This window comes from Podarcis cretensis (genome assembly GCF_951804945.1).
Source record: "Podarcis cretensis genome assembly, chromosome: 10".
Taxonomy (NCBI): domain Eukaryota; kingdom Metazoa; phylum Chordata; class Lepidosauria; order Squamata; family Lacertidae; genus Podarcis; species Podarcis cretensis.
Window position 1 is genome coordinate 41,610,440 of NC_137179.1, and position 26,943 is coordinate 41,637,382.

The 26,943-nt window shown below is 40.1% G+C and overlaps 1 protein-coding gene and 1 long non-coding RNA gene across 9 annotated transcripts in view; one reads left to right on the forward strand and one right to left on the reverse strand.

The window, feature by feature from the left end:
* PPFIA2 (PTPRF interacting protein alpha 2) overlaps positions 1–26,943 on the forward strand; it is a 293,474-nt gene that overhangs the window by 251,551 nt on the left and 14,980 nt on the right. For 7 of the 8 annotated variants that reach the window (XM_079991813.1, XM_079991807.1, XM_079991810.1 and 4 more), the window contains 4 exons: positions 2,452–2,606; positions 7,172–7,265; positions 21,866–21,947; positions 25,106–25,306. In XM_079991813.1, coding sequence (XP_079847939.1) covers positions 2,452–2,606; positions 7,172–7,265; positions 21,866–21,947; positions 25,106–25,306 — 532 coding nt within the window. The remainder of the gene's footprint in view (positions 1–2,451; positions 2,607–7,171; positions 7,266–21,865; positions 21,948–25,105; positions 25,307–26,943) is intronic. The other variant, XM_079991806.1, reaches the window with a different exon arrangement.
* Positions 9,077–26,142, reverse strand: LOC307224753. Its single transcript, XR_013842724.1, has 3 exons — positions 25,513–26,142; positions 24,699–24,766; positions 9,077–9,254 (listed from the first exon to the last, which is right to left on the reverse strand). It is a non-coding gene; the product is annotated as an uncharacterized lncRNA (long non-coding RNA).

The following is a 26,943-nucleotide window of genomic DNA, read 5'->3' on the forward strand; positions in this document are numbered from 1 at the left end:
TCACCAAGGTGGGAATTAACTCTTACAACTTGACTCCTTGAATTCCAGTCTGATTTGGATGTCTGGTCTCCCATTTTGTAGCCCCTTTAGATCAAACGTGAGCAGAAGTCAGATCTAGATCTACTGGTAAATCTTTTGGTAATTTGTGGTATATGAGCAAGGATTCCGACTTCCAGTTGCTAAAAGATGGCGGATACAAGATCACCCCCTGCCCTGTATTACATTGCTGAAATGAAGAAAGCTGTGGATAACCAAAAGTGGATTTTGGTGTGGAAGGACATTGAGCTCCTCAAAATAAGTTCCTGGGTTCAGAATGCTATAATTCTAAGGGTATGTTGTTTGGCTCCAGGCTCCAGTTCTAGATCTCAGGGTTCTAGTAAAAATCAAGACAGACCACACAAGCCTGAAGTCTACCCTCTCATGCTTTAAGTAATTGAGCTGGAGCAAAATGGTAGATTTTTGTGGTTGCTCTTACTGCCTTGCTGTTGGCTCTCTATAAGTGAACTAAGGAGAAGGCAACGCTCACAACAATGATTAAAATGAAAAATCCATATTGGATTCAGTGATGGGGTTTGATATTTGTGTGCAGAAATGCAACTAATACAACCAATAACTTGAATCTTGGCTGACCTGTGCAAGGAGACCAGTGAAGGACTGCAATTTTTGACAAGACCACTACTAAGCTTTTGAACCCCATATTGCAAAATTCTTGACAATTTCAATCAGGACAACCAACTTTTTTCCCCATTGAGCTCTTCCTCCTAGATGTAGTTTTCCTATAACATTGTTCGGAATATGCAGAGTGGGCATTTGCAAAGCCTTGGTAATATTGTGTCCCATGGAATAAGAGTCACTTCAAGTCCAGCAGTGCCCTCCAGGTGCCCACTGGGACACAGATAAGGTAGGGGTGGAGACAGTGAGGTCAAGGGAACTCTGGGTTGGTGATATCAGCATCCTGCGGGTGCAGGCGCACCTGTGAGATCACCACCACCAACTCGGAGCTCCCAGCCTAGCCACCACTTCACCCCATTCCTAGTTTGCATGCTTTTGCCACTGTTGATCTGCCCCCTCACACATCGCTAATGTTCAAATCACCACCAAGTAGGACATAGCATGCCACTTCTGCATAGTTTGTTACTCTGATAATATCACTTGTATGTGTTTGTTTTATGCTAGGAATCTGAGCTTGATCACATTACATAATTTGCAAGCTCTCTTTTTTTTCATGGAAAGTGCCCTCCACAGAGGAGTTTGAAGGGTTTCCAGAGTATCTTGAGTACACTTCTAAAGGCTTTTATTACTATGGGGCAAAATGCCCTTGTAAGAATCGTGTCTTTGTTCTTATGGTGTGGAGCAGGAAGACGGATCATTTGCGGGGAAATTAAGTATCTCTGGAATTGGAAGCTGGAACAGTTTTGCTGACTACATCTAGGCAGAGATCCTAGAATCATCATTTTCCCAAGACCTAGTTTCCCAAGACCCTAGGATCAAGCAATATCTCTGCTTCTGAATCGAAATGCAATGCAATGGCAGGATTAATGGCTCAAAACCTTGAAATCCAGTTTACATTTATGCTATTCCAGACTTTCTGTATCACCAGCTATACCTCTGTTCAGCAGCAAATGAGCAAAAGTCAAAAGACAAGTCTTAGCTCACCTTCCCATGGTCAAGAGCTCTCTTACAAGCCAGAGTTCATACACAAGAGCACTCTTAAGGTGCTCTGATGCCATGTACGAAAATAGCAAGGCTAACATGCCCCTCCCTATAGCCCTACCCCTTTGCATGATCACAATGCATGACATCAAAACACCTGAAGAGAGATTAGATCTACCTGCAGCAGATACAAGCCCAGCTATAGACCAGGGAATCTTTCCCAGAAGCCTATCATCATCACCACCACCACCTCCAGTCAGTGCCATGGCTGTTGGCTGCTTTTTGGAACTTATAGGACTCATTCTCTGGATACGCTCAGAAATACTGCTCTGCATCTATGCCTAGTAGGAGGAAAATACCTTTCACTAGGTTTTCACCCTGTTCCTGCTCAGAATAGAAATTTCTCAGGTAAGATTTTAAAAAATCCCATTTTGGGTTGAAAACAATGTTGTCACAACTCAGATTTGTTTGGTTCTTCTCAACACATATTTCTCTGAACTTTCCAGCCAAAAAATATATTAATAGGGCTTTGATGAATTATACCTCCTTTCTGTCACTTTTTGTTAGATTGAATCATCTTGATCAGCATTAGTGAGACATGAAAATTAGCCATTGTGCTGTTCTAAATATTATTATGATGCAGGAAAGAAGCCATCAGAACCTGATTAATGTTTCCAATTATGAAGACACTCTTATTAGATTCCAGATAATTTGTTTGCACAGCTGATTAGGAGGGGATGGGCACAGGACCTCATAAGGGCAATAATGTATTATCTATCTTTTGTGTGTATTTTATAGTAGCTTGCCTGCATCCTTGGAGCCAGAAAGCATTGGTCTTGGCAGTGTCAGTAGCAGCCAGGATTCCCTACACAAAGCTCCCAAGAAGAAAGGAATCAAGTCTTCAATAGGACGTTTGTTCGGTAAAAAAGAGAAGGCTCGACTTGGACAGCTCAGTAAGGAATTAGTTGTACCAGGCTCGGGTCGCTGTTTTTCAGTATTTTTTTTTAATGGTTTTGGCTTCTTTTTCAGTTTTATTTTGCTTTTCCAAACATTCATATCTCTTCTAAACTGGTTGGATCTTTTCCACATAATTCTGTTATACCATAACTAGTATTGACTGTCACATCGTTCACTGTGTTTTTCTAAATGAGCAGGGGGGATAGGATGAGATTCCTTTACTTAATTCTGCTGCCTTTATGGAATTACGAAAGTGTAACTTTGCTAACACTTACACAGTTTAAAAAACCTTGACAGCAAACATATGAATCTGTTGACTTGGCTAAAAGGCCCCTTTCCACAACCACCATCACCGTCCTTTTTCAGTTTGGTTTAGCATCCAACTTGACAGAAGACTTGGCTAGCAGAAAACTCAAAGTGTCATTGGTTCCCATGCTTTTGCTCCTATTATGAATGTAGTTGCTTTTAGCCTTCGTTTGCTTGCCATGAATCCCCTCCTGGATTCTTTTCCAGTCTTCATAGCACAAGGCTCCTATCTGTTTTGATCTTATACTCAGATAGATTATAAAACACAAAAGTATCCATACACTGGCAGAGCTATGCTAACTGCCTGCCTACGCCACTGTGGTTTGCAGAGCCACTAGCACATTTGTAGCCAGCCACTCACAGCAGCAAAAGGGGAGGCAGGCAATTCTGGCCCCAATCCTGCTGCTGCTGACTTAGTAAAGTGACTAATAGTTGAATAGTTATGAATAGTTATTCATTTCAATAAAACTACACCTTTTAGTGGCTTTGCTAAGTTGCCATTTGTAAAAACAAAACAAAGATTTAGGTAACTGTCATTTGAAACAGATGGCCAGAACAAATTGGTGATTATGGATCCTGTTAGAATATGAAGAATTTCCACAGTGTCTTACAGTTCGTATTTAATATCTTCATATCATTGTCCATTTACGTTATTCAGGGGCAACACTTTAGATAAGTTTTATCCTGAATCATTTCATTCAAATAAAATTGAAAACTTCCACTTCTCAGTTTCCACATCCCTATTGACAAGAAAGAGCAAGGAAACCAATATTTAACCTAAATATTTAGGATATTTAGTGAGCAGCCCCAGTTTACCCCAGGGCAAGCAAATAGTGAATACAGCCTGCCTAACCCCCATATTTTTAACTTTTCATGTAAAATATCGTACATTCTGAAATATAGTGTATATAAACAAAAAATAAATAGGTTGATAATTAGCTTAGTGCAAAATGGTCACTTTTCTCATTATTAGTAACATTCTAGTTCAGACTGTCCTTTCATCTAGCATTGGGGGAAATGAGGTGATTTGGGTTTTTTTTAATATGGTACATTCAATAAGATTTCACAATCAATTTAATGATGAGCCCTTTGACACAAACTAGATGTTCCCATCTGCACAGACTGAAAGCTTAATATCTGTTCCATGGCTTATTCATTGTCAGTTAAATTAATCAAGATCCATTTTATTGATATTGGCATACTAAATACTATTGGCATACTAAATACTATTACGTTGATTATCTTCTTCTTCTTTAGTAAGTTGAAGGCCCCAGGGATCAAGATATAATAAATGCATTCATATCCATTATGCTCTTTAGAACAGAATAGAGATGTCAACCTGTAAAAGCTGTCCTGGGGGCAATATTAGTTGCCCAATGTGCTACCCCCTCCCCATGACTGTAACCCACCACAACATCATAACTGCATAATTGGATGAAAATCCATTCATAGATCTGAAGAAGTACTTGAAGTAAATCACTGCCAAATGTTTGTAACAAACAGGGGTTTTCATTTCCACCTTAGTTCAACCAAAGCAGTAGTACGTTCAAAAGTAAAATATGCAACCAATATTAATAAAATACAGTCATACCTCGGGATACAGACACTTCAGGTTGCATTTTTTTGGGTTGTGGACCGCTGAAACCTGGAAGTACCAGAATGGTTACTTCCAGGTTTCGGCGGTCACACATGCACAGAAGCGCTAAATCACACTTTGCGCATGCGCAGACGCACCAAATTGCAACCCACGCGTGTGCAGACACGCCGCTGTGGGTTTCGGATGCTGTGGGTTGTGAACGTGCCTCCCACACGGATCACGTTCGCAACCCAAGCATCCACTGTATATTCTGCAGAATACCTGCTCCCCTTTTTTTTAAAAAAAGTGTGAGAGCAATGGTAGGAAAAAGACTGGCTTTCCATTTGCATGTTTCTGGAATGGAAAGCCCACAACTGATGCTCACAATGATCCTTCATAACTTGTATAACCTGTATTTTGTGCTATCTGTACTCAAACATGAAGTACTTCGTAAGAAGGCGAACTCTAGCTATCTAGAACCTCCATATCTCTAGCTATCTAGCTATCTAGAACCTCTATCTAGAACCTCCATACAATGGGAGAGAGCCATTGCCTTCAAGTCCTTCTTCCTGGAGGCATCTACAGTACTTGCTGGTCTAGATCAACCTCTAATCTAATGCCTTCTGATAGGGATTTGTGCTCTTGTATATGGCAGCAATTATAACGTTGGAAACAATGTCATTTGGTTTCTTTTTGTCCTGTGTCACAATAGGACTTCGTTTTTCTTTTCTTTTTGAATGAGAAAAGTTGCTTCAACCATGCTGCATCTTCTCTGGTCCATGATCATTATCAAAGATTTTCTTTCAGAAACCATGGTGGTCCTTTCTGTAGTCTTGGTTTCCATCGCTTTCCACTTCTGATGATTAGCTAGGATCAAGTCACCTAATGTGTTAAAGAGATCTAGTTTAGTGTTGTTGTTTTCTAATTCTTCGACCAAAAAAACCTGACTCAATGATACATATTTAAGATTGAGAGTAGGGAACTCTTTCTCTCTTTTTTCCCTTCTTTATCCTTTGAACTTGCTGTCCTTTTGTCGTCTCACTGACTCTCTCTGCAGTCTTCCAGCATGCTTTTGAAACATCAACTTTTGTTTGTGTTCTCTATTGTTGGATCTGTGATGTCTTTTCTTAAATTCAAATAATGTATCACATTGGTTGGCAAGAACAGGGTCCCTCCACCCCATCTAATTGGAGATGGAGAAAACATGTGAAAATGTTTAAGAATATGACTTGTGTAACCACCCAGTTACCTTGTGGTATTGCTTTTAATTTAAAATAGCACAATGGTACACTATAGCTCATGCAAATGTTTCAAGCTCAGAGTTGCTTAAATATGATCCATAACAGAATGCGTGTCCTAACTGTGCTTGGTCAGATGATGGTACAGCTGAACAAGAGGAGATTTACTGACTCTGATATACTATATCTTAGGCAGTGATCCTGCATGTACATCTTTCATCTGTCTGTGCAAACAGTCTATATTGCTGGTGGCATGCTCTGTGTGTTTGTGTGTGTCTCCAGACTCGAAGGTGTCTGAAAGAGGGATGTGTATAATCATCTTACTCCTGCCTCCAGTAAGCAAGCACTTTTGTCTTGTTTCAAAAACCTGCAAAACCTGCATGACTAGAGGCAACAGCGAGCAGAAGAAAGGCTTAATGGGAACTGATACCTCTAAAAAAAAAACCAACCCATTTTCAACCACCTTTAAAACTATTGGTTGTATTCATAAGTAAGGAGGTTGGAAGGCCACTCATGCAAAGGGACATTCCTGGCCCCAGTTCCTCACTACCGCACCCCACACAACCAATATTTGTTGGTATTTTAAGGTTGTATTTTGCTGCTTGGTATGGTTTTAACTCCATTTTATAATTCTTTCCCATGCTGTTTTTTTTTATTTTGTTGCTGTTGACTTTTGTGAGTTTGTTTTATGTACATATTCTTTTCCCTTTTTGTGTGATACCAAGAGAGATCAATAGCAACTGGGCATCTAATAAATGCATTAAATAAAAAATGAAGCCTCTTGGCAGCTGAGGAGTCCTCAAGAAAGGTTTTGGTAGGATGCAGTGCCCCTAGAAGACACTTTTAAGAGGCCCAGGAGGCTGTATTAGGAAAAGGAGGAGTGTGGACAAGCCCTTCTCCATATATATATTCCACTCCCATAACTTCTGGCTACAGCCCATTTTCTGTTTTCATTCTGTTTAGAGGCAGCTCTAGGGAAAAACCCAGCTAATTTCATACTTTCTCCAAAGCATTAGGAAACTACAGTTTCCTACATACAGAGGACTCTGTTTTTATCCTGTAGTGCTATGCAGTCATCAGTACATAATATGACTCGCCTCCATATTGAACAGTCCTGCAGTCAGCAGACATTTCCCATACCTCACAGGAAACCTTGAACAAGACCTTTAGTGACTGTATATTAATAATCTGCTGTTGAGGTACTTGTGGCTTTTGCTGCTTCTTTTTCTAAGTCGTTGAGACCATCCTACAAACGATTTCCTTGTTGTTAGTTCTTATATGTCCCAACGGATAGTGAGGAAGTAGCTTCTGGATTTAGGTATCTTGCTTTGTTTTCCACCCCAGAAGACAGACTTTAGTATTTCACAGACCAAATGCTAAACTAATAGAGCTGCTTGAAAAGAATGTCAATGGAGAAAATCTATTTGCTGTTTTGACACAGGAGGTTACATGGAAACAGAAGCTGCAGCACAGGAATCTCTGGGATTAGGCAAACTGGGAACTCAGGCAGAGAAAGACCGAAGACTAAAGAAAAAGTAGGTTGCTTATTCATGCTCCTTTTATCCTGTCATCCATCTGTAGTGCATTTCCTTGATCCTTTACTTATGCTCAGCATGGATTGCACCTGCTTGGAATATCCAGTAGGTATTTGTTTTCTATTTAAATATATTTGATTAGCAACACTCAGTACAATTTACAAACATATAATTTATCAAAATAGTGCAATAGCTTGCAAAAATAAAACAAGTTTTATTGGCACTTAAAGCAGCATTAAAAAAAAAAAAACCTAAAGGATTGTGTCCATTTCTCTATATGGATTTCAGTAAAGAAGGTCAAGAGGAAAGGCTGTTTGTATTTATGAGCAGCCTATTATAAAATGCAAATGTTCTCCTTTGACTCTGTTTTCTCCTTAGGAGGGGGGCAACCTAGAGTTTTGTGTATATGAATTATAGGATAATTATATGCTTTCACCCACTGCATTTACTTGGAAGTTAAATTCAGCAGCTGCTATGATTCAGGACACATAGGCTTTGATAAACTGTAATTACTATTGCTTCTCAATACCTGCTATGCTCCGTTTGGAAACAGATTATTTAAAAAAAAAAACAAAGAGGGGAAAAACTTATAGGGGGAATAAGACTATTCAGTGTTTTGAAGCAGTGTTGTGAAGTTTTGCTGTTGTTTCTCATGATATGACTTCGGAAATTTCCTTAAAGTTTTCTCACTCAACTTACTTCTGCTGATCCTTTCCTCAAACGTTTCCTGCTTAATATTGTCAGTTTCTCCATAGGTGTGTTCCAACATTTGACTCTTTGTTTGTAGTGTGCATATTAACCATGTTTTCTATGCCACATACGACTGCGAGAAAATGTATTTTCACCGTTCACTGTTCATTGTTCAACCTGATTGTTCACCCTATGAAAATCCTGATGCAGCAATCCAAAGCTGCAACCAACAGAATTGTTCTGCCAGTTTTATCTTTTCCATGCTATTTACTAGAATCCTTACCTGATTTCTTATCTGAGCTATGACTGTATAGAAGAAGCAGAGAACCAGACTGGGATTTGTATCATGCTGCCAAGCTAGCCATTAGATTTAGAAGAAAATATCAGATAAGAGGTTTCTGACTATAAATGGTATAAAATTATTACTGAGGATTTCAGGAATAACTTCTGGTTATAACTTCTGTAGTATTTAAAAATTTTATTTCTGGCTTCCCATTCCTAAATATTTGTAATGAATAGCACTTGAAATCCTTACCCCAGTTGCCTAGTAGAAAGCCCCATGGAATTCAGTAAGATTTACATATGAGTAGGCATGGATAGGATTGCACTGATAACATCCTAAAGGGACACGGGTGGTGCTGTGGTCTAAACCACTAAGACTCCTCGGCTTGTTGATCAGAAGGTCAGCGGTTCAAATTCACATGACGGTGAGCTCCTGTTGCTCTCTCCCAGCTAACCTAGCAATTCGAAAGCACACCAGTGCAAGTAGATAAATAGGTACCACTGCAAAGGGAAGGTTACGCTCTGGTTTTTGTCATGGTGTTCCCTTGTGCCAGAAGCGGTTCAGTCATGCTGGCCACATGACCTGGAAAGATGTCTGTGGACAAATGCCAGCTCCTTCAGCCTGACAGTGAGATGAGCGCCACACCCCATAGTCGCCTTTGACTGAACATAACCATCCAGGGGTCCTTTACCTTTAACTCTACCCTACATTTTAACATCCTAGAAAAACTAACGTAATATTATTAGAATACCTGTATAACACATGATGATGGTGTAGTACGAAATCAGTCACTGTCGCCCATCATACGTATAAGCAACAGAAGTAAACAAAAAATGGCTTTGGGGTTGGAATAGAAATCTTTGTTCATTAAAAGAGTCTAATAATTTATATAAAATTTTGCTAGAGACTTTAGTCCTGCCTTTCACCTTTGTCCTTTGTCTCATTCATTGGTGGTTTGGTATTCTTTATGTTTGCTGGATTTCTTGTTTCTGGTAATTGCATCTTGTGGTTAGCCTCTGAAAAAGAAGCAGTAACATATAATTTGAAGACCTCCTTCTGGTTACAGTGTGGCATAGGAAAGCTCCAATGTCTATTTATTTAACAGAGCCTTGCCCAACCCAGTGCCCTATAACTCCCATCAGCCCCAGCCAGCACTATACTCTGTTTAACACCATCCTTCATATAATAGGGCCCCTGCCCCAAATATGCTTACAATCTAAAAGGGGAATGGGGGAATGGGAGCAGAGGTGAGCAGGGTAAGAATATATGATTACTTCAACTACTATCCTTTTGTTTAGTTGCAACTGGGGTTGGAGATTGCTGGAGTTCTGCCTACTCCTTACTAGAAAGAACAATGGTGAATGTATGAAAGGAAACAAGCAAGGATTATGCAGTTTAATGCAGGTCAGAGAGGCAAGGAATTTGTTTTTATTGGTCCTACCACCAATTTGCTTTTCAGCCTTAAATGTTTCCTATCTTCCTCTATTAAATCTGTAATTTCATGTTGCCTGTAGGGTGTTTTGCTTTCTTTAAGTTAAATGTTTTCCTATCCTACAATAAATTTGCAAATTTTAGTGATAGGATACATGTTTTAGAGACCAGTATTTTCACACTGGTGTCTTTATTTGCTTGTTCATTTTGATTCCCCTTTATTCCATCTGTTTGCTTTACAAAATCAATCAAGCAGCTTTTAAAGAAATCTCGGGTGAATAGTATCTGGCCCATTGACTTCTCATGTCTTGATTTTGATTGTCAACTGAATACAGTCTGCTGCCAAAAATGTCTGCCGCACAAAAAATTCCTGGGGCTCTGAATTTTGCAGACATTGTGTTTGAGACTTGCCCATGGAATCTTTCCCTGCTACTTATCTGTGTATAGATCTTAGCCCTGTTCAAATGGCACTTTTGGGTCAGAGATGGTAAAAAAGCAAGAGGGGTTAATTCACCTAATCTTCAATACATAGCCCAGACCCACACCAGTTGTTTGTGCACCGGCTCATATGCAGGAGCTACTCTTTGTATTTTTTCAGGGTCAGATCACATGGAAAGATTGTAGGTTCATGCAGTTTGTAGACACATAATCTCTGGACAATAGATTGACTTAATTCATAAGGATTGCCAATAGGGCCAACAGGCATCATTTTAAATGTGTCCCAGCCAAATTGTTGTCTGCACAGCACCCTGGCTGTTTAGATATCAAGGCAACTGGCCTTCTACTAGATATTACATGGGAGATCATTCTGCTAAGACAGGAAACCTCACAGGGTACCAGTAAATTTAAAGCGCCCATGTACCACAGTTACATGATGGGCTATACTTTCAAACTAATTGTTTGAAAGATGGTTTTTATTACAGTAGAGCTGTAGGAAGTGGTACCTTCTCAGAAGTAGTGGGTCCAACCTTGTTGCTTCAACAGAAGGTTTATAACTTAATACATATTTTTGTGTGCTCACTAAAAATGCAAATGACATGCAGTGTCTCGGACAAATTTATGTCTAGCAGCTGTTAAAATGTGAACATGTTTCCCATTTCAGTGGTTTCATGGTTCATAAATCTAATACATCTATAGTAGTTTTCACATGCTAACTCACTGAGGTCTACATGGGCTTAATTTGTCAAAAATGCAATCAAAAGCAAATAGTTTAAAATGCGGAATATATATACTGTATATTGCTCAGATTGAAACTGTACCCATCTAAGTCACATCTTCAATTACTACCATCGGCTGTGCATGTTTGTAAAATAAGTTTTACAAATGCAAAGTGAAAGCTTAATTATGATTTTACAATGTCATTTGGATGATGATGTAATTGGAATAATAATGTAATTTGAAGGGATGTTTAGTTATCCTATACAAATGCTATACTCTCTATATATATGTATCAAGAAGCATCTCCAATAATCATCTAAATTTGGAGCATTTAAATTGCATGTTAGTTTGGGATGCAATTGGCCCATATCCAGAATTGAAAATCTTTTTCTGTGTCTTTCAAATAAGTCTCTGCTTTCCTTTGCTTTCTTGCCCCATACCACCTGTCTCAACAAAGTGCATTAATATTAGCTCAGCAAGGCTGGGAATATGTTCCCTGCCTAGCTAGTCTCGGAAAGAATTAAGTATATATGCTGTTTATTTTTGATTACTCCATAGATTTCAGGCTTTGGAAAGCTACAAGGTTAGAATCAACTGTTTGAACTTTCACACTATCATCCCTGCCCCATCACCATCCTCCTTGGTATTGGCTGACCATATTCCAATGCATTACTAGTGCATTGTGATAAACACTGTTAATTAACAAGCCATTCAAGAACTCTAAACTGCAGTGGGTATAAGCTGTGACCAGGGTTGAAAGAAGCCTGGTTTTCTCTCTTCTCAGCAATTCTTAAGGATAAGCCACCCCACAAATTATCAGAGTCCTCTATATAATGCAACTACCTCTTCCCTTGAGTCACTGACAAAATTACCACACTGACACTGACAAATTCCTTCTGCTGCTTACCAAATTTGTCACTTGCAGCATTTCAGCCTCTGGCAAGGATGCCTTTGCACCTGAATTTAGTGCTACCTTATTATCACCAGTAACACAGAGCGATAATTTGAGGGGGGAGAACTGACAGCTTTGTTTGCATTTGCTCAGTATCAAAGGGAATCTGAATGCACAAGTTCTCCCTAATTCTTAATGCTTCTTTTCAAACGGTACAGCATATGGCTCCAAGCTGGGTGTAAGGACACAGGCAAGCCAACCAACCGTATTATGCTCCCAGATGGAGAATCTTATTGGAGTATCTCCCGAAGTGCTTTCTTGCTGCTGCAAGGAGTATCATGAGCTACAGAGAGAGGGTGTGATAGCTCTATACTGCCATTCAGCCACACCTTGGATTAGGAAAAGGTCATTTAGGAGGCAGAGAAAGGGATGACAGACTGTTTGGTACATTTATCCAGCTGCGGGATGATGCACATACCAACCCATGGGAAATCTACTGGTGCAGGAGGCACTATGAAGATCAACATTTCTGCAAAAGCACCCACTTAGTGGGATGAAGTAATCAGTGCTGGTTCGATAGGGGGAATCAGTCTTTCTGCTTTTTGTGTAGGTGTGGAAAGTCAGTGAAGATGGTCTTACATAAGAACTTCAGAAGAGCCTTGTAGATCAGACCAACGGCCCATCTCATCCAGCATCCTGTTCTCACAATGGTCAACAAAATGCCTGTGGGAGACCCACAAGCAGGAACTGAGCACAAGAGCCCTCTCTTGACTGCACTTAGACCCCACCTTTCAGAGAAGTCTACCTGGTTCTCCCCTTGCTCTGTTTTATCCTCACAATAACTCTGTGAGGCTGAGCTGAGGCTGATAATTAGCACCTTGGCCAGTGCAGCCACTAGTTGCTCCTGTTCTGTAGCTTGGTGTTCTTTCATTCATTCATTTAAAAGTGTCCTGAAATCCATATATTACAATATGTGGATGACTTCTGGTCTTCTGTATCATTGGATTTCCCATCATCAAGCAGTGCTGAGGAACCTTAGGCCTGGGAAGCTGAATTAGGTTTTCCAGGCCTCAGAACTCTCCTCAGGCCACACACCCCCACTGACCTGAGTTGGGAGTGGGTGGCGCTGTAGTCTAAACCATGGAGCCTTTTGGGTTTGCCAATCAGAAGGTCAGCGGTTTGAATCCCCACTATGGGGTGAGCTCCCGTTGCTTTGTCCCAGCTCCTGCCAACCTAGCAGTTCGAAAGCACACCAGTGCAAGTAGATAAATAGGTACCACTGCGGCGGGAAGGTAAATGGCATTTCCGTGCACTCTGACTTCCGTCACAGTGTTCTGTTGCACCAAAAGTGGTTTAGGCATGCTGGACACATGACCTGGAAAAGCTGTCTGTGGACAAACGCCAGCTCCCTCAGCCTGAAGCAAGATTAGCACCACACCTCTGAGTTGCCTTTGACTGGACTTAGCTATCCAGGGGTCCTTTACCTTTAACACCCTGAGGTTTTTTTGCCAGGCTGGAATGTGCCTTTGGAACTCTTAATAATGTCTTTTGCTTGTTTGAATGGAGAATAGCAGGGGAGGGGGAGGTCTCTCTGTGTGTACAAACTTCCTTACTGTATAGAGGTAAAATTTTAAAAGCACCGAAACCATAATTTTAAAAGCACTGAAAATAAGTGCTGGAAGAATTCAGTTCTGCATCACTCTAGGGGCAAAACACTGAAGCCCTTACAGGACTATCCCATTACCAAGCTTTCTTCCACACTAGCCATTTCATCTGAAATGGACGCCATTTGTTCTCTCAGCTTTTTCCTGAATAATCCAAATGAGACTGTTGCTAATGTGCTGTATTCTGGTGTTTTTAGCCATCCTTCTCCTGCTTTTCTACACTTTTGATTTGTGGCTCTCTTTCTTTAAACTGTTAAAATGCAATTGCAGCCCAGCCCAGCGAAGTGCTTTTTAGATGCATCCCAGGGCTAATGTTCCCATTAATTCTCCTCCTAGTCCCCTTTTTAAAAAGTGACTTCTGCTTCTCAGCTTCTGCCACCTTAATTAGTTTCTTCCTATTCTCTGCTGGCATTTTTGAATTGGTTCATAACTAGGCAGTTCATATATAGGGGGAGCCCTTAAAGTCCTCTTTTCCTCCTTGTAGCCATAGCAATTGCTTATTAGTTAACCCTGCTCTTTCATTTTACAATTGGAATTTCTTTGAGTTGATTTCTTAAATAAGTTTAAACTGACATTTTATTTTAAATTTTCTTATGCAATGGAATGGAAGGGGAAAGAAAAATCATAATGCCTCAAATTACCTTTCTTGGAGATGGCAGGTGTATTATTTATATGCTTGTTTAGATTCATTTCTGATCCTGCAGCTCCTCTTTTTAGAGACAAACATTCTTAAAACTGGCAATATTATACAATGCAGTATTAGTTTCTGAATAACATACAGACTTTAATAAATCGTAATCGTGCTTAATTTAGGTGCTTTTGCAATCTGGTCCAGTTTTAGGTATCTACTTAATGCTAATAACATGCATTATATATATATATATATATATATATAGTTTTATTTAGGTGGATAAAATATTAAGCATTGGGTTGGCAGTTATAGTGTTGCTGCTTTCAGAAACTTTTGTGACTGATTACACCTGTCTTGTGGTATGTAAAGTTGTCGTGTCTTGTTTGCAGTATGTATCATGCCGTGAGTGTTTGTCTCTTGTTTTCCAACTCAGGAATTCCGTGATAGATTGGCACATTGTCCTACTCATGTGATATGTGTAAACATTACATTCAGTTCACATGGGACACAGCTTGGGTGCAAGTTATTGGTCCTCCAGGGCAGTTTGCAGGGTGCCCATTCTTGTGAAGACAATCCCAGTGTTCTTTTCCTCTGTGTTTTCAGTCAAAGTTCTGACACAAGGGGAGAGAGTTGGCTTGACCCAAGCAGATGTCCATGTTCAGAAAGGGCAGGCATGGCAATGAAAGTTTTGTTTTCCATTTCATGGCAAACTCTGCTTGACATAGTTTTTTTTAAAAGGGGACATGGTTGACAACAGAAAAAATATATATCGGCAGATCGCTTAAGATTGCACAGGAGCAAACAACATACACAAGACTTGTTAGGAGCAAACAACAGTACAGCTCAGTTCCTAATAATATTTCCATATGCACTAGACACTGAAAGCATATTGAAAGCATGCAGCCCTTCCCCCTGAATCTTGGGAACTGTCGTTTGTTAAGGGTGCAATGAATTGTTACTTTTTGGTGGGTAAACTACAGCTTTCAGGATTCTTTGTTCGGTGGGGGGATGTGCTATAAATGCATGCTGTTAACACAGTAGGTGTAACCTTCAGACCTGGCCTTAGATTTGAAAGTAGAAAAAAAAAAATCCCATCAGTCTTTAGCAAATGTATTGTTACAAATTGTACACTAGTTGTTTCATGGGGCGGGGGATTATTTCTGTCCCAGTATATAAACATGTACAACTACTTAGCCTCAGTTTATAGATCTGTAAAGGCAGTAGATCTTGACCCTTCCAGATCACACTGAAGAGATTGCCGATGAGAGGGGAAAAGCAATCCCTAGGCTGGCCTCCTTCCCAAAATGGAACTAGGATTGGTGGCAGCTGAATGTATTGATCTCAGGAATAGGAGCTTCTCCGTGCCAGGCTATTGGATGTAGGAAATTGTAACTACAGCATTTCCTGTCTGCGTGTAAAGATCTATTTCCCAAATTGGTCCATCCTTTGTTATCATCAGGGCCTTTTTAATTTAGTTGAGTGTTTAATCATATTAGTTTGGCTTGCTCATCTTTAACTAAAAATAATAAGTTTGCTCATTGTCATATACACAGTATTGCCTCTAATGAGCCTAGTAATTAAGTGCAGTTTAAAACAAAACAAAAAACTGAATTAATTGCTTACCATCTATTTTTTTCTGATTCTTATTGCTAGGGGAAAAAAAACCCATTAATTTAGCCACTAAGGGTGTATGCTTTTGTTTAGCCATTTGGAATACTTAATTATTATCTGACTCTTAATTATTTATAATTGCCCATTATTGTCTAAATCTATGTTTGCCTCTTCTTTTTGTGTCAGGACCCATAAGAAATCATTATATATTAATATATCTCTGAGTTGACGCACAAACTTCTGCCTCCCTCCACAAATAATTTTTTCTTATATATAGTTGTTGCAATGCCATACCTATCCTCTCCGGAAAAGAGAAAGGACAATATTCAGTGATTTTAGCAAAGGCAAAGGTAATTCTTTTAGATTAGGTAGTTGTTGTTTTTTACAAAAGCAGTGTGAGAAGGGTCAGATTTTAGGATCTTTGCTACTCAGCTAATTGTAAACCTTCAGTCCCTTGCAGATGCCCTAGCAGAAGATAAATAAGAGATCTGTTCTGGCAAATGGGGCACTGCCCCACCAATCTCGGGTTGCCCTCAGCCAGCTCTCACCTGCCTCCAGGGATGCACTCATATGGAGAGCATAAAATATGACGTGGGTCCATTTTATTCACACGGTGTGACCTTGCATTGGTGATTTCCCCCTGAAACAAACCGCCGGTACACAATGGGGAACAGGATCAGAACCATGGAGAAGAGATGTAAGCCCTTGCTCCCATAGCAGCCCCAAGCAGAATTAGGCCCTCCTCCCTTGTGCCTGCTCTTCTCAGTGGGACCTGCGAAGTATGCTGCCAATTGTGGCTGCATGAAATCTCCATTAGGAAGTTGCTTCTGTATTTATGGGAAGCCTGGATCAGACATCCCAGTTTACCCCATCCTAGATTGTACACCAGTTCGTTCATTCTTCAGGGGAAAGCCTATTGAGATGAGGGTATGAATGGCTCCTAGGTAAGGAACTGTATCATTAATGGACGTGGATAAATTATAAGGAAAATTGTTATAATGGTTCAGGGAGTTGATGTTGCAAATCTGATGAACTGTAAGGAAGGCAAATGTATGTTTTTTCTTACGTGTTGACTGAGGCTAGTTCTGTTGTCATTGTAATCCATTTTGTATGTTCTACATTCAAGTGCCTTTAATTCAAGGTTAAGCTTGAATAATTTGCATTTCTTTATCAGGGAAATTAGTGCTATCTAAATGTATTTACTCTGTAGAGGGTTATCTATTTAATTTAGCTAAAGCAAGAGAAATCGGTTTTAATTTTAAAAAATCATACTTCTGTGCTGCTTCTTTAATTTTTTATTCTATCATATGATTTCTTTTATGGATTGACATATATTCATTAATATTTGTGTGCTTTTCTTTTCCATCCATCTCTCTTCATCTCATGAAAAGCACATCTGGGTAAGTTAAACCACAATGGTTGCTGATCATATTCATTTTCAGCACCATATTTGGATTTCTTCTTTTATTTCCTCTTATTATATTTTTTAATTTCTATATAACCACTTTAATTTGCAGATCTATGTGGAGAGTTGAACCAAAATCAAACTTTAAAATATTCTAAACTTGGGCAACATTGGAGACCTTTTCAAGGTCTACTCCTGTTTGTTCTCAACTTGTGGATATATGAATATATTTCATATGAACTGAGTGAAATTCTAGATGAGCTGAAATAAATGACAAAAAAACTTGTGCTCTGCCTCTGTGGTAAACTGTTTCACTGGTATTTCACTCATTCATTTGTTCATTCACTTGTTCTATATGACCCATATATAGAACAACAATATTTTGTATTGATTTTCCCACTCTTGGTTTCATTTCTTACCAATTCAATTAATTTGCAAGTTTGTGAATATCTTTTTATTGCTCTTCTCAGTTTGGCTAAAATTATTCCAGCTGCAATCCAAACTCACTTACATGGGAGTTAGCCCCACTGAAATAAATGGGGCTTGGTTCTGGGTCGACATGGGTAGGTTTGCACTGTTGAAACAATTGATTTTGTAAAAAAATCAGGTAGTAGGAGAGAAAAACTCCTAGTCAGACCATGTATAGCCCCTTCCATGCAACGTATGTAGAATTTTACACATATATAAACTTCCCAACATCTCTGTGATTAAAACAGTAAGCTTACAAAAAGCCCTTTGGTGTGTGGAGCTGCAAGGGACAGAAAATACTAATTTAAGAGTTGTATGTTAAAATGTATTTCTACGATGGGTGCAATCAAATATGGATTTAATATGCTTTAATATACCTGAAAACTCCAGGGGTCTGTAATTGTATTTCGCAAGTTTACGATAAGATTCCAAGGCCACATATTATGCAGGCTGGTTGACTCATTATGGTAGTGGTGTTATATTTTGAACAGTCATTATTTCTCATTATAATTCAAAGTTAAGGCCCTGGCTTCTAGTGGCTACTCAGCAATTCCAAACTATATTTCCATTTACCTAATGAATGCTTTTAGGAAAAAGCAATAACTTTCACCACCTTGAAACATATGCACAGCAATTACAGCATTATTTAAGCAAGCTGTGCTTTTATTAAAAGAGTAATCAAACTTCCCCACTTTTTAGATTTTGAAACTTTTTTATTTGATTTTTTTATTATCTTTTGAGGATTCCCCCGCCCCCTTTATTCTAGCAGAATATATATAGAAAATGAATTGCACATGTGTCCAGAGAAGTTCAATAGTGACTTAAATTGTGAAAGAAACCTAGCTACACTGCATGGAGTAGAAATGTGTGCTGTTGACTGTTTTGAATTTCTTTCATGGAGCAGTTCAATACTCACACACAACACTAAGCCAAACCATGATACAACATATAGGAGCAAATGTATAGCTTCCTGGAGAGAAAGTTGCAGGTGCTTTGCTTTTCAATAACACAGTAACAGCAGGAATGGGGAAGAGGCAAAAAAACTTGTGCACTTCTCTCTTGAAATCCAGCCTTTTGCCCTAAGCAGGGCCGGCCCACCCAAGAGACAAGGTGAGGTGACTGCCTCAGGCAACAGGATCCACAGGGGCAGCAGATCTAGCCTCCAAGGAGTGCATTGCTTGCTTGCCGCCATCACAGTAACATCAATGGCTGCTTGGAAGCTGGATCTGCTGCCTCCTTAGTAGCCTCACCAAAGCTGCCTCTACAGCAGCCTCTTGGCAAATAGGAGACACTGCTGGTCTCCTCCCACCTCTAGGGAGGAAATGGTAGGGGTTGCCCTCTGAAATTTCCTGGGCTCTGCACCTGCCCTGCATAATTCAGAGCAGCCCCATCCCTGCATAATGGCCTTTGATTTGCACTTCAACCATTGGCTTGATTTGATTCTCTCCCCCCCCCCCAATTCCTGATGCAGATCTTCACTCACCCCTTCTCTCCCTGGGAGGGTATGTGTGTGTGTCATTTTGTGGTTCCCCTCACATGCCAACATGTCTTGGGCCAGCCCAGACACTAGGTTCTGTGTGGATCAGGTCTTAGTACAGTGGCACTTATGGCACTAAGTTGTGTTATAAACAAGGCTGCATTCCTGTTACTACTTCTAAGAAAAAAACAGGTACTCTTTATTACACCCAGTGGGACTTAAACATTTCATTCCATACTGGATTATATCTGCATAATGAGGTGCAAATGTTTCTGTTCATCTGATATCTTAATGAAAGAAAATGGCTGAAAATCAATGGCATGCAAACTAAAGTCAGCACCCACTTCTGCACTTGTGTTCTCAATTGGAATTCGCTGAACATTAATGCTATTCTCTCACGTTTCATATTTATATTTTTCCCCCTTTATCTTACACAGAGAAGTGTACTGTAGGTCCTCTGCTCATTACTGGACCTGACATTGAATGGCCAAGATTACATATAAAATTCTCTCAATTGTACAGCGCAATAATAGTGGTGACTGCCTTGGCAACCCATTCTATTAATTTCCCAGATGGCTCATGAAAGGTATCAAAAGGACCAAAATACAAATAATTATGCATATCTATCACATGAACAGCATAAGGCAATGACTGAGGAGCTGACCATGGTAAAATCATAGCTCACCATCTTCTGCAAAAATGAGTGATCCTGAGTTGAGTTATGAAATAGCAAGCTGTTATTGGATTTCACCGTGGTATCTTTAAAAAAGTAACAGGGGTCACCTTTTCCAAGTAGACTTAGCATGTATTTCCAGGTTATTATTTTCTTTGTTTGCCCTTTCTTTAAGTTTTTAAGGTCCCAATTATATGTGGCTCAGGTGATAGGTAAATCATTGACCCAGGTCAGCATTCCCTTCATACCTTGTCATATTTCAGTGTTATTTACCATGTGTGCTAGGCCCATACAAATCCAACTCTAGCATGACAACACTAAGCAGTCCAGTGGTGGGTGGGTGAGAGAGGTTGGCATGCTAACACTGTATGCATTTGGGTTGGCATGCATGGGTAATGTAATAGGAAGTGTTTGCAACATTCATGCAGTTAACTGCTTTCTTAATGACTCCATTTCGCGTACAAATTGGAGCTCAGAATGCCACAAACAGTATTCTCAGGGGATCTTCCATCCACAAAACTGCCACCCCTGTTTAGCTTCATTGGTGAAGCCAAACAAGGTCCATTTACCCTTCTATGGACCTTTTTTAATTTCTTCCATTCCAACGTTACTGTAATTTTTAATACTCCACAATAATATATATATATATATATATATATATATATATATATAATATGTTTGAATATGTAATGGCTTGTAGAATGGAATGGTAAGAAGGTCAGTTTGAATTCTAAGGGGGTTTTTTGCATAGACTAAAATGGAACAAAATGAGTTTTAATTATTTTTTGCATTAAATCGAAAAAGAAAGCAATAACCAACAGCAGTGTATTAACTCTACAACATTTCATTCATTAACAGCCCTAAAGGAATGGAGCAAAAAAGGGGGGTTCTTTTTGAATGTCAGCATATTTCAGGTTATCCTGTATAATTTAATGAAGAAGCTGCAAACAAGTCTATGAATAAATTCACTTTAGTAAATTCAGTTAGGAAGGATTGGAGAATGTTATTATCAAAAGAGCAGTCTTGCCCTTGAGCCATGATATTTAAAACATATAGATACCTTCACTGACTTCAGTGGCAAAATTCAAAATTGGCATCATGAAGTTAAGACAGGTTAAGATTAATCATGTGATTGGTTGATAATTTTTTTTAAAAAAAAACTTATTTGCATGTGTGTAAAAGATCAGATTTTGAAAACTGTCTTTTTTTTTGTAATGGTGAAAAATAGTGTCCACCTGCTATCAAACTGTTTTCAGAGTTAGTTTGCATGTATGAATTACGTATCCTGGTGTACAAAATGGAAAGCACTTGAAATTATATAACCTATGTATTTCGTTTTTGAGAAATCACCAAAAGCAGTTTGATCAGGAGTGTTCAAGCACTCCTTTATCGTGGAAGATATGTGTTCCCCATTTCAGTCAGGTGACATATTCTACTTTCCACCTCTGCAACAGCCATAGCAGGAGGTGCTATGTACCAGAAAGTTCTGGGCCTTGTCAAATGGCCAGCTATTGATTTGACAAAACAATACGGTGTACAAAAACACTTCTTCCATGACGTAAGAACCTCCCCCCTCTCCCAGTAACCATTCACACCTGAAGCCCTCAAATGACTAAGTGAAATTTGGTTTTGGAAAGAGCCCAACATGTGTATTTCAAATCTAGTTCTTACAACAAAGTGAATATGGAGTCCATCTCTCATTGTACTGCTTAATTACTTTCCACAGAAGTCAGTGTTAATTTGGCAGGAAATAGCTGTTCTTTCTCTAAACGGTATCCTGAGCAAACATACATATGCAATGGTTTATAATACAACTGAATAATAATGGGTTTTCCATGCAGTTTGAGTAATGCTGAAAAATAAAGTTGAAAGTGGTTTTGTCCACACGTTGGATATTCATGAGTGACTGGCCACCTACCAGGGATGCTGTAAAAGTGGTTTTCCTGCATTTGCAGAGGGTTAGACCTTTGAGGTCCCTTCTACCTCGATGATTCTGTGAATTCAGCAAGAGAATTCATGGCCAGGGGAGCCCATTTCTCTCAACAAGGGAAATAACATTTTCTCTATGGTCTGAACAGTTCAACAGTGCTGACGGACAAATAAAGGCAGCTAAAGTACTGTATATTTGATGTGATTTACCACAGGCTAACTGTATCTGAGCATAAGTGTGTCTGTGGTGCTCCCAGGTACTTTAATAGATTTGTGATGGTCTTTTAGGCATGAACTCCTGGAGGAAGCTCGGAGGAAGGGCTTGCCTTTTGCACAGTGGGATGGGCCCACAGTGGTTGCATGGCTAGAGGTAAGTGCTAGGAAATCTTCTGAAAAGGTGGCCATACCTGATTGTACCTTAATGTTATGAATCACTGAAGATCTAATGCAGGTTTGGCATTCATAAAGGAAAAACAAAAGCAGCACTAATTCATTCATTTTACTGAGAGCCTCCCAGAATGCTTTATACTGCGTTCCAGCACAAAGCAGCAAGTTCTCCAGCTGTCGTCTTATAGAAGCAGAGAATGGCCAAACCTTTCTAAAAGTACAGATTAATCTAAACGAATCTGAGGATCTGTGATGAATAGTGATCTTTTCAACCCAACCCATTAAGAAACCAGCGTTTCTCAATTTTTACTTGCAGCTTCTTTGCTTGTTGTTGCATTCAGATTTTGGATCGAATTAAGAGTGGATTTGCATGTCAGCCTACTACACCAACACCTGTGGTTTTTGTACCCATGGGGCTCCCCCTCATACACGTGAGAGCACTTGTATGGACAGGCAGTCACCCACAATTTCTGGTAAATTGTTGAGCCAACATGCTGCTCTAAAGAAGCAGCTATGCTTCTGATACAGGTCCTTAGAACCTAGCAAAAGACCTATAGATATAACAAGCAATGAGAACCACCAAGCCTATAATTCCTTGATGGTTCTGCAGTCCCTTCCTTCCTCTGGTTTGTTCTCTCATTCCTTGTCCTTGTTTTCTCTGCCACTTGTCTCCTGATGTCATTGGCTGATCTGCTTTGATGACATAGTGAATCATTGAAGCTGCCACTAGCTTCTCAGATTTGATGTCACAGAGGGGCTAGTCCTCCTTTGCCCAGTGTGCTGACAGTTTAGGGTGTCACTGCAGACTGTGATTTATTGTTTTCCAGTGTGGGCATATGAAATCTTAAGAATTCAGAGGCATGATTAAGATAAGATAAACCAGATTCAGCAGTTGTTGATAAACCTACTGTGCTGCATTAGTTTCTAATCTCTTTTCCCTTTTTTAAAAAAGTTTTATTACAAATAGCAAGCAACACCACATCCCACACTGTAAACAATGATCCTCAGTTCTATTAAATGAAAAGTTGCTTTCTGGGTTGAATCACTCTGGCTTCTGAACCTCCCTGCGATATTTAAAATCTGAATACATCAGTAAAGATAGAGGAGTGTTCAGCATTAATAAACTCCACTTTCTTGAGTACAATCACTATAAATCTGTTTGTTCTTTAAAAAGCAAGCCATTTAGAAAAGCTAAAGAGTTTGCTGTTCCTTCGATGTTAAAAACAGATGCTGTGTTTCAATCCACAATGTGCAGGATTATTACTGTTGAAGTGAGATTCATGCACTTGTATTTCAAAGGTAGAAGCACTGAGTGTGTTTGATGAAGCAGAACTCCCCAATAAGCTTTAGTATTCAAACATATGTTCTCCTACTTGGTTTACAAGTTGTGAGAGACAAAGTGTGTCTTGAGCTATTAGGATTTTTTAATGGGGAAGGAACAACTTGATTCAAATGATACAAAGCAAAGGTGCTGTATTTAAGTGTGTAAAATGTATAGGTTTTTTTAAAAAAGGAAAAGTGCAGATAATCATAGGATCTGAAAGCAGCAGCTTCATTCCATTCATTTTCCGTGAAGGAAGCCTAAATTATTAAGAAGGCTTAGCTGAAAGATGGTAACCAAAAGTGTATTGATGTAAGAGGAAGTTTTGTAGCTAAAGGCTAAAATGTGGCTTTGCCCTAGACTATTCGAATATTATGTTGCTTTTACCCCTAGAGTTATAATCTACCCCAGGTGAAAAACTTTCTTCTTCTGGATGGAAAACAAGAGGAGCAGGGGGGTGGCCAATGCCAGATTTACGTATAAACTAAACAAGCTATAGCTTAGGGCCCCACTCTCTTGGGGGCCCCTAAAAGTTAAAGGAAAAAAACTGGATGTACATTTCCAAAATATAAGATAAAAAAACAAATAAAATGGCTTTAGATACCTATTAGGTCCATAAATTACCATATAGCATATATTCAACACAAAAAACAGCGACAATTTGCTGTTGACAAAGGACAGCTGGACATATAAAAGGGCCCCATTACCTTCAGTAGCTTAGGGCCTCATCAAACCTAAATCTGGCTCTGGGGGTGGCATTTGTTTCCCAGAATGACAGCACTGTTGTTGAAACTGAATTTTAAAATCATTTCACTCAGTGGTGTCGTGGTGGGGGCAGGGGGGCGATACACCCCAGGTTCCATGCCTGCAGGGGTGACAAGAAGTCACCCCACGGGGCTCGTGGCGGCACGAGCAGCCATCATGCAACCATAGCCGCCTTTGGAGGATCCTCCGTTCGCAGCTGCAGCAGCGAGCAGAGGATCCCAGCACCAGCAGCAAACCACTAAGTGCAGCGCATGTGCGGCGTTGCACGCATGCGCTGTATGTAGGAATGCCGCACATGTGCTGTATAGTAGTTTGCTGCCGGTGCTGCTCCAGCACTCCATCCTCCGCGGCTGTAGCAGTGCTGGAGGGATCCCGGCACTGTCCGTACAGTGCTGGAGTAGCACTGGCGGCAAACCACTATACAGCGCATGTTCGGCATCACTACGTATGGCGCATGTGTCATACATAGCGATGCCACACATGCGCCCTACATCATAGGTGTCACAACGCCTTCCTTCACCCCTGATTTCACTACACCTGAATTGCATGTAAGCTATGATGAAGCCAGAGGTTTTGAAGCAAAGGATTATAGAATGAAAGGCAGTTTCAGAGGGTGAAAATGTTTCATTAAAACTTCCCAAACCTTACCTGTTTTGCACCAGTTCAGAGACTCTATCAGTGACATGCTTTGGTTGGAAAAATAACTCTGCTTCTTCCTAGTAACAAAAAGGAAATCAAACCAAGCCTGAGTGTGTGACCGTTAACACGGTCACTAGGGAAAGGACTGTATTAAAGCAAAAAGAAATTGCCACTGAAACGGCAGCCACGTGGGGTTAATAAAGAGGTTCACAATGGAGCATTGCCCTGAATGCCAGAAACAGCAACAGGTGACAGTGTGGTCTGCTTTTTCAGCCCCGTCAAACGCAAACAACAAGCACCCCATGTTTGCAATATGCACACCCAATTTCAGCTCCAGGCATAAAACTTCAGGAATCAGATTTGCTGCTTTTGATGCTCACTGTTGTTTCCCACCCTCCACCCCACCCTCTCAACAGTTGTGGCTGGGAATGCCTGCCTGGTATGTTGCTGCTTGCCGTGCAAATGTGAAAAGCGGTGCCATTATGTCTGCCTTGTCAGATACTGAAATTCAGAGGGAAATTGGAATCAGCAACCCTCTTCATCGCCTAAAGCTCCGTCTGGCAATCCAGGAGATGGTATCACTCACAAGCCCATCGGCCCCTCCGACATCTAGAACGGTGAGTCACGTTCCTCTCTCACTCACCTAGAATTCAGCCTGAGCATGGAAGTTAGCCATCTATGGACCTCTCCTTTCTCAGCAAGGCTTGTTTGTCTTATTTGCTTAATAGTTTTATCTTTAGTAATGCTTTCCACCAATTTACCCAAGGCGGACTTTAAGCTAACGAACATGTAATTTCTTGGTTTCCTTTTAAACACTTCTTACCATGCAAGGAGACAGCAAAAATCATGGGATGAGAACATGCAGGAGGTAATGTTTTGGGATTTGATTTTAGTTTCCATTTCCCCACTGTTTTTCCAATGGAAATAACTTCAGCCATTCCCAGATTGGATCTCTGGTGCTGTCTCATTCCCAAGTGATCACTGCTAACTCTTCAGGGGTTTGCATTAGTTGTAGAAATGACTCTCAGCAGGCAGACATAGCACAAAGAGATGCTTTTGCTGATATTCAACAGGAGTTGGAGGGCAAGCGTCCCCATGTCCTAAAAGGCATTTGTTGAGGGAGTCATCTGGTGTGTAAGGAACACATTTTCTGTGAAAGTGGCTTTAGCCATGGGCAACCTTTGTTGGGGGGGGGGGCAAAGCAGTATGAGGGCACCTGGGCTAGTCAGACTAGCAGGCAGCATCAGCACAAAGTCACAATGGCCATGTCTCCTTAGGCAGGCAGCAACAATAGTGAGGGCACACAATATTTCTCTCCCACTGAAGTAGGCATGTGTGGTCACAAGTCTCTCTCCCCTGTTGAGCTGGGCAGAAGCAGTGGCATCTGTCGTCTCACTGAAATAGACAGAGATGCCTCAGCAGAGAAGTATGGTTTTTCTCTCCCCCTTTTTTGGTAAGTCCTGCTTCTGGCCATAGTTCAAATTATATTTGGGAGCAGCTTCACATATGAATTTTCCCTACACAGGTTTACAAATTAGTAGGAGAAACTCCATGGATCTAAAAGGTGTGCATGTGTCTGTTTTGTGGAGACATATTGAGAAATCATGATTGCCATGACCCCCAGTGAATTCCATGTAACAAAATAAGGTGAGGGTTAGAGATGGGTATATTTGTCTAAGAAATGCATCAGTCCTAAGGTATAGCCAAAGATTAGAACACTAATATAAGATGTGAACCAAGGGCCAATTTTCTGAATTTATTCCTGGAAGAAAAGGCATTATACTTGCAAAAGTACCAAGATGTTGAATACTTTTTTATAAAATGTAGAAATTGCTGGTTCAGTGGGGGCTATTCTTTTCTAGATATGATTTTCAAAAAAGAATGAATATGGCCTTAACAACCCTTTTAGCTTTCTTTGATATATTTCCTGAAGAAGCAACCCTTGAACTGCGCTTTGAATTTTGCATTGCGCAAAACGTTAGGGGCAACATCTGAGAGATAGCAAAACAAAACAAGAAACTCTGAGTGTGTGTGTGTAGGCAATGTCTTCTTTTTTCTCCATTCTAGAATAGCCATTTGATGACCCCATGTTCCCTGTTTGCCTCCTAAAGGGTTATCTTTTTAAAAAATTAGCACCCCAACCTAGATCTACAGGCTTCAATCTGTGCTTTCCATTTCATGAGGTTTAGCATATTAATTAAAAGGTTTATCATATTAGAAATGTCCTGTGCATATGTATGTAGCCTTTGGGTCT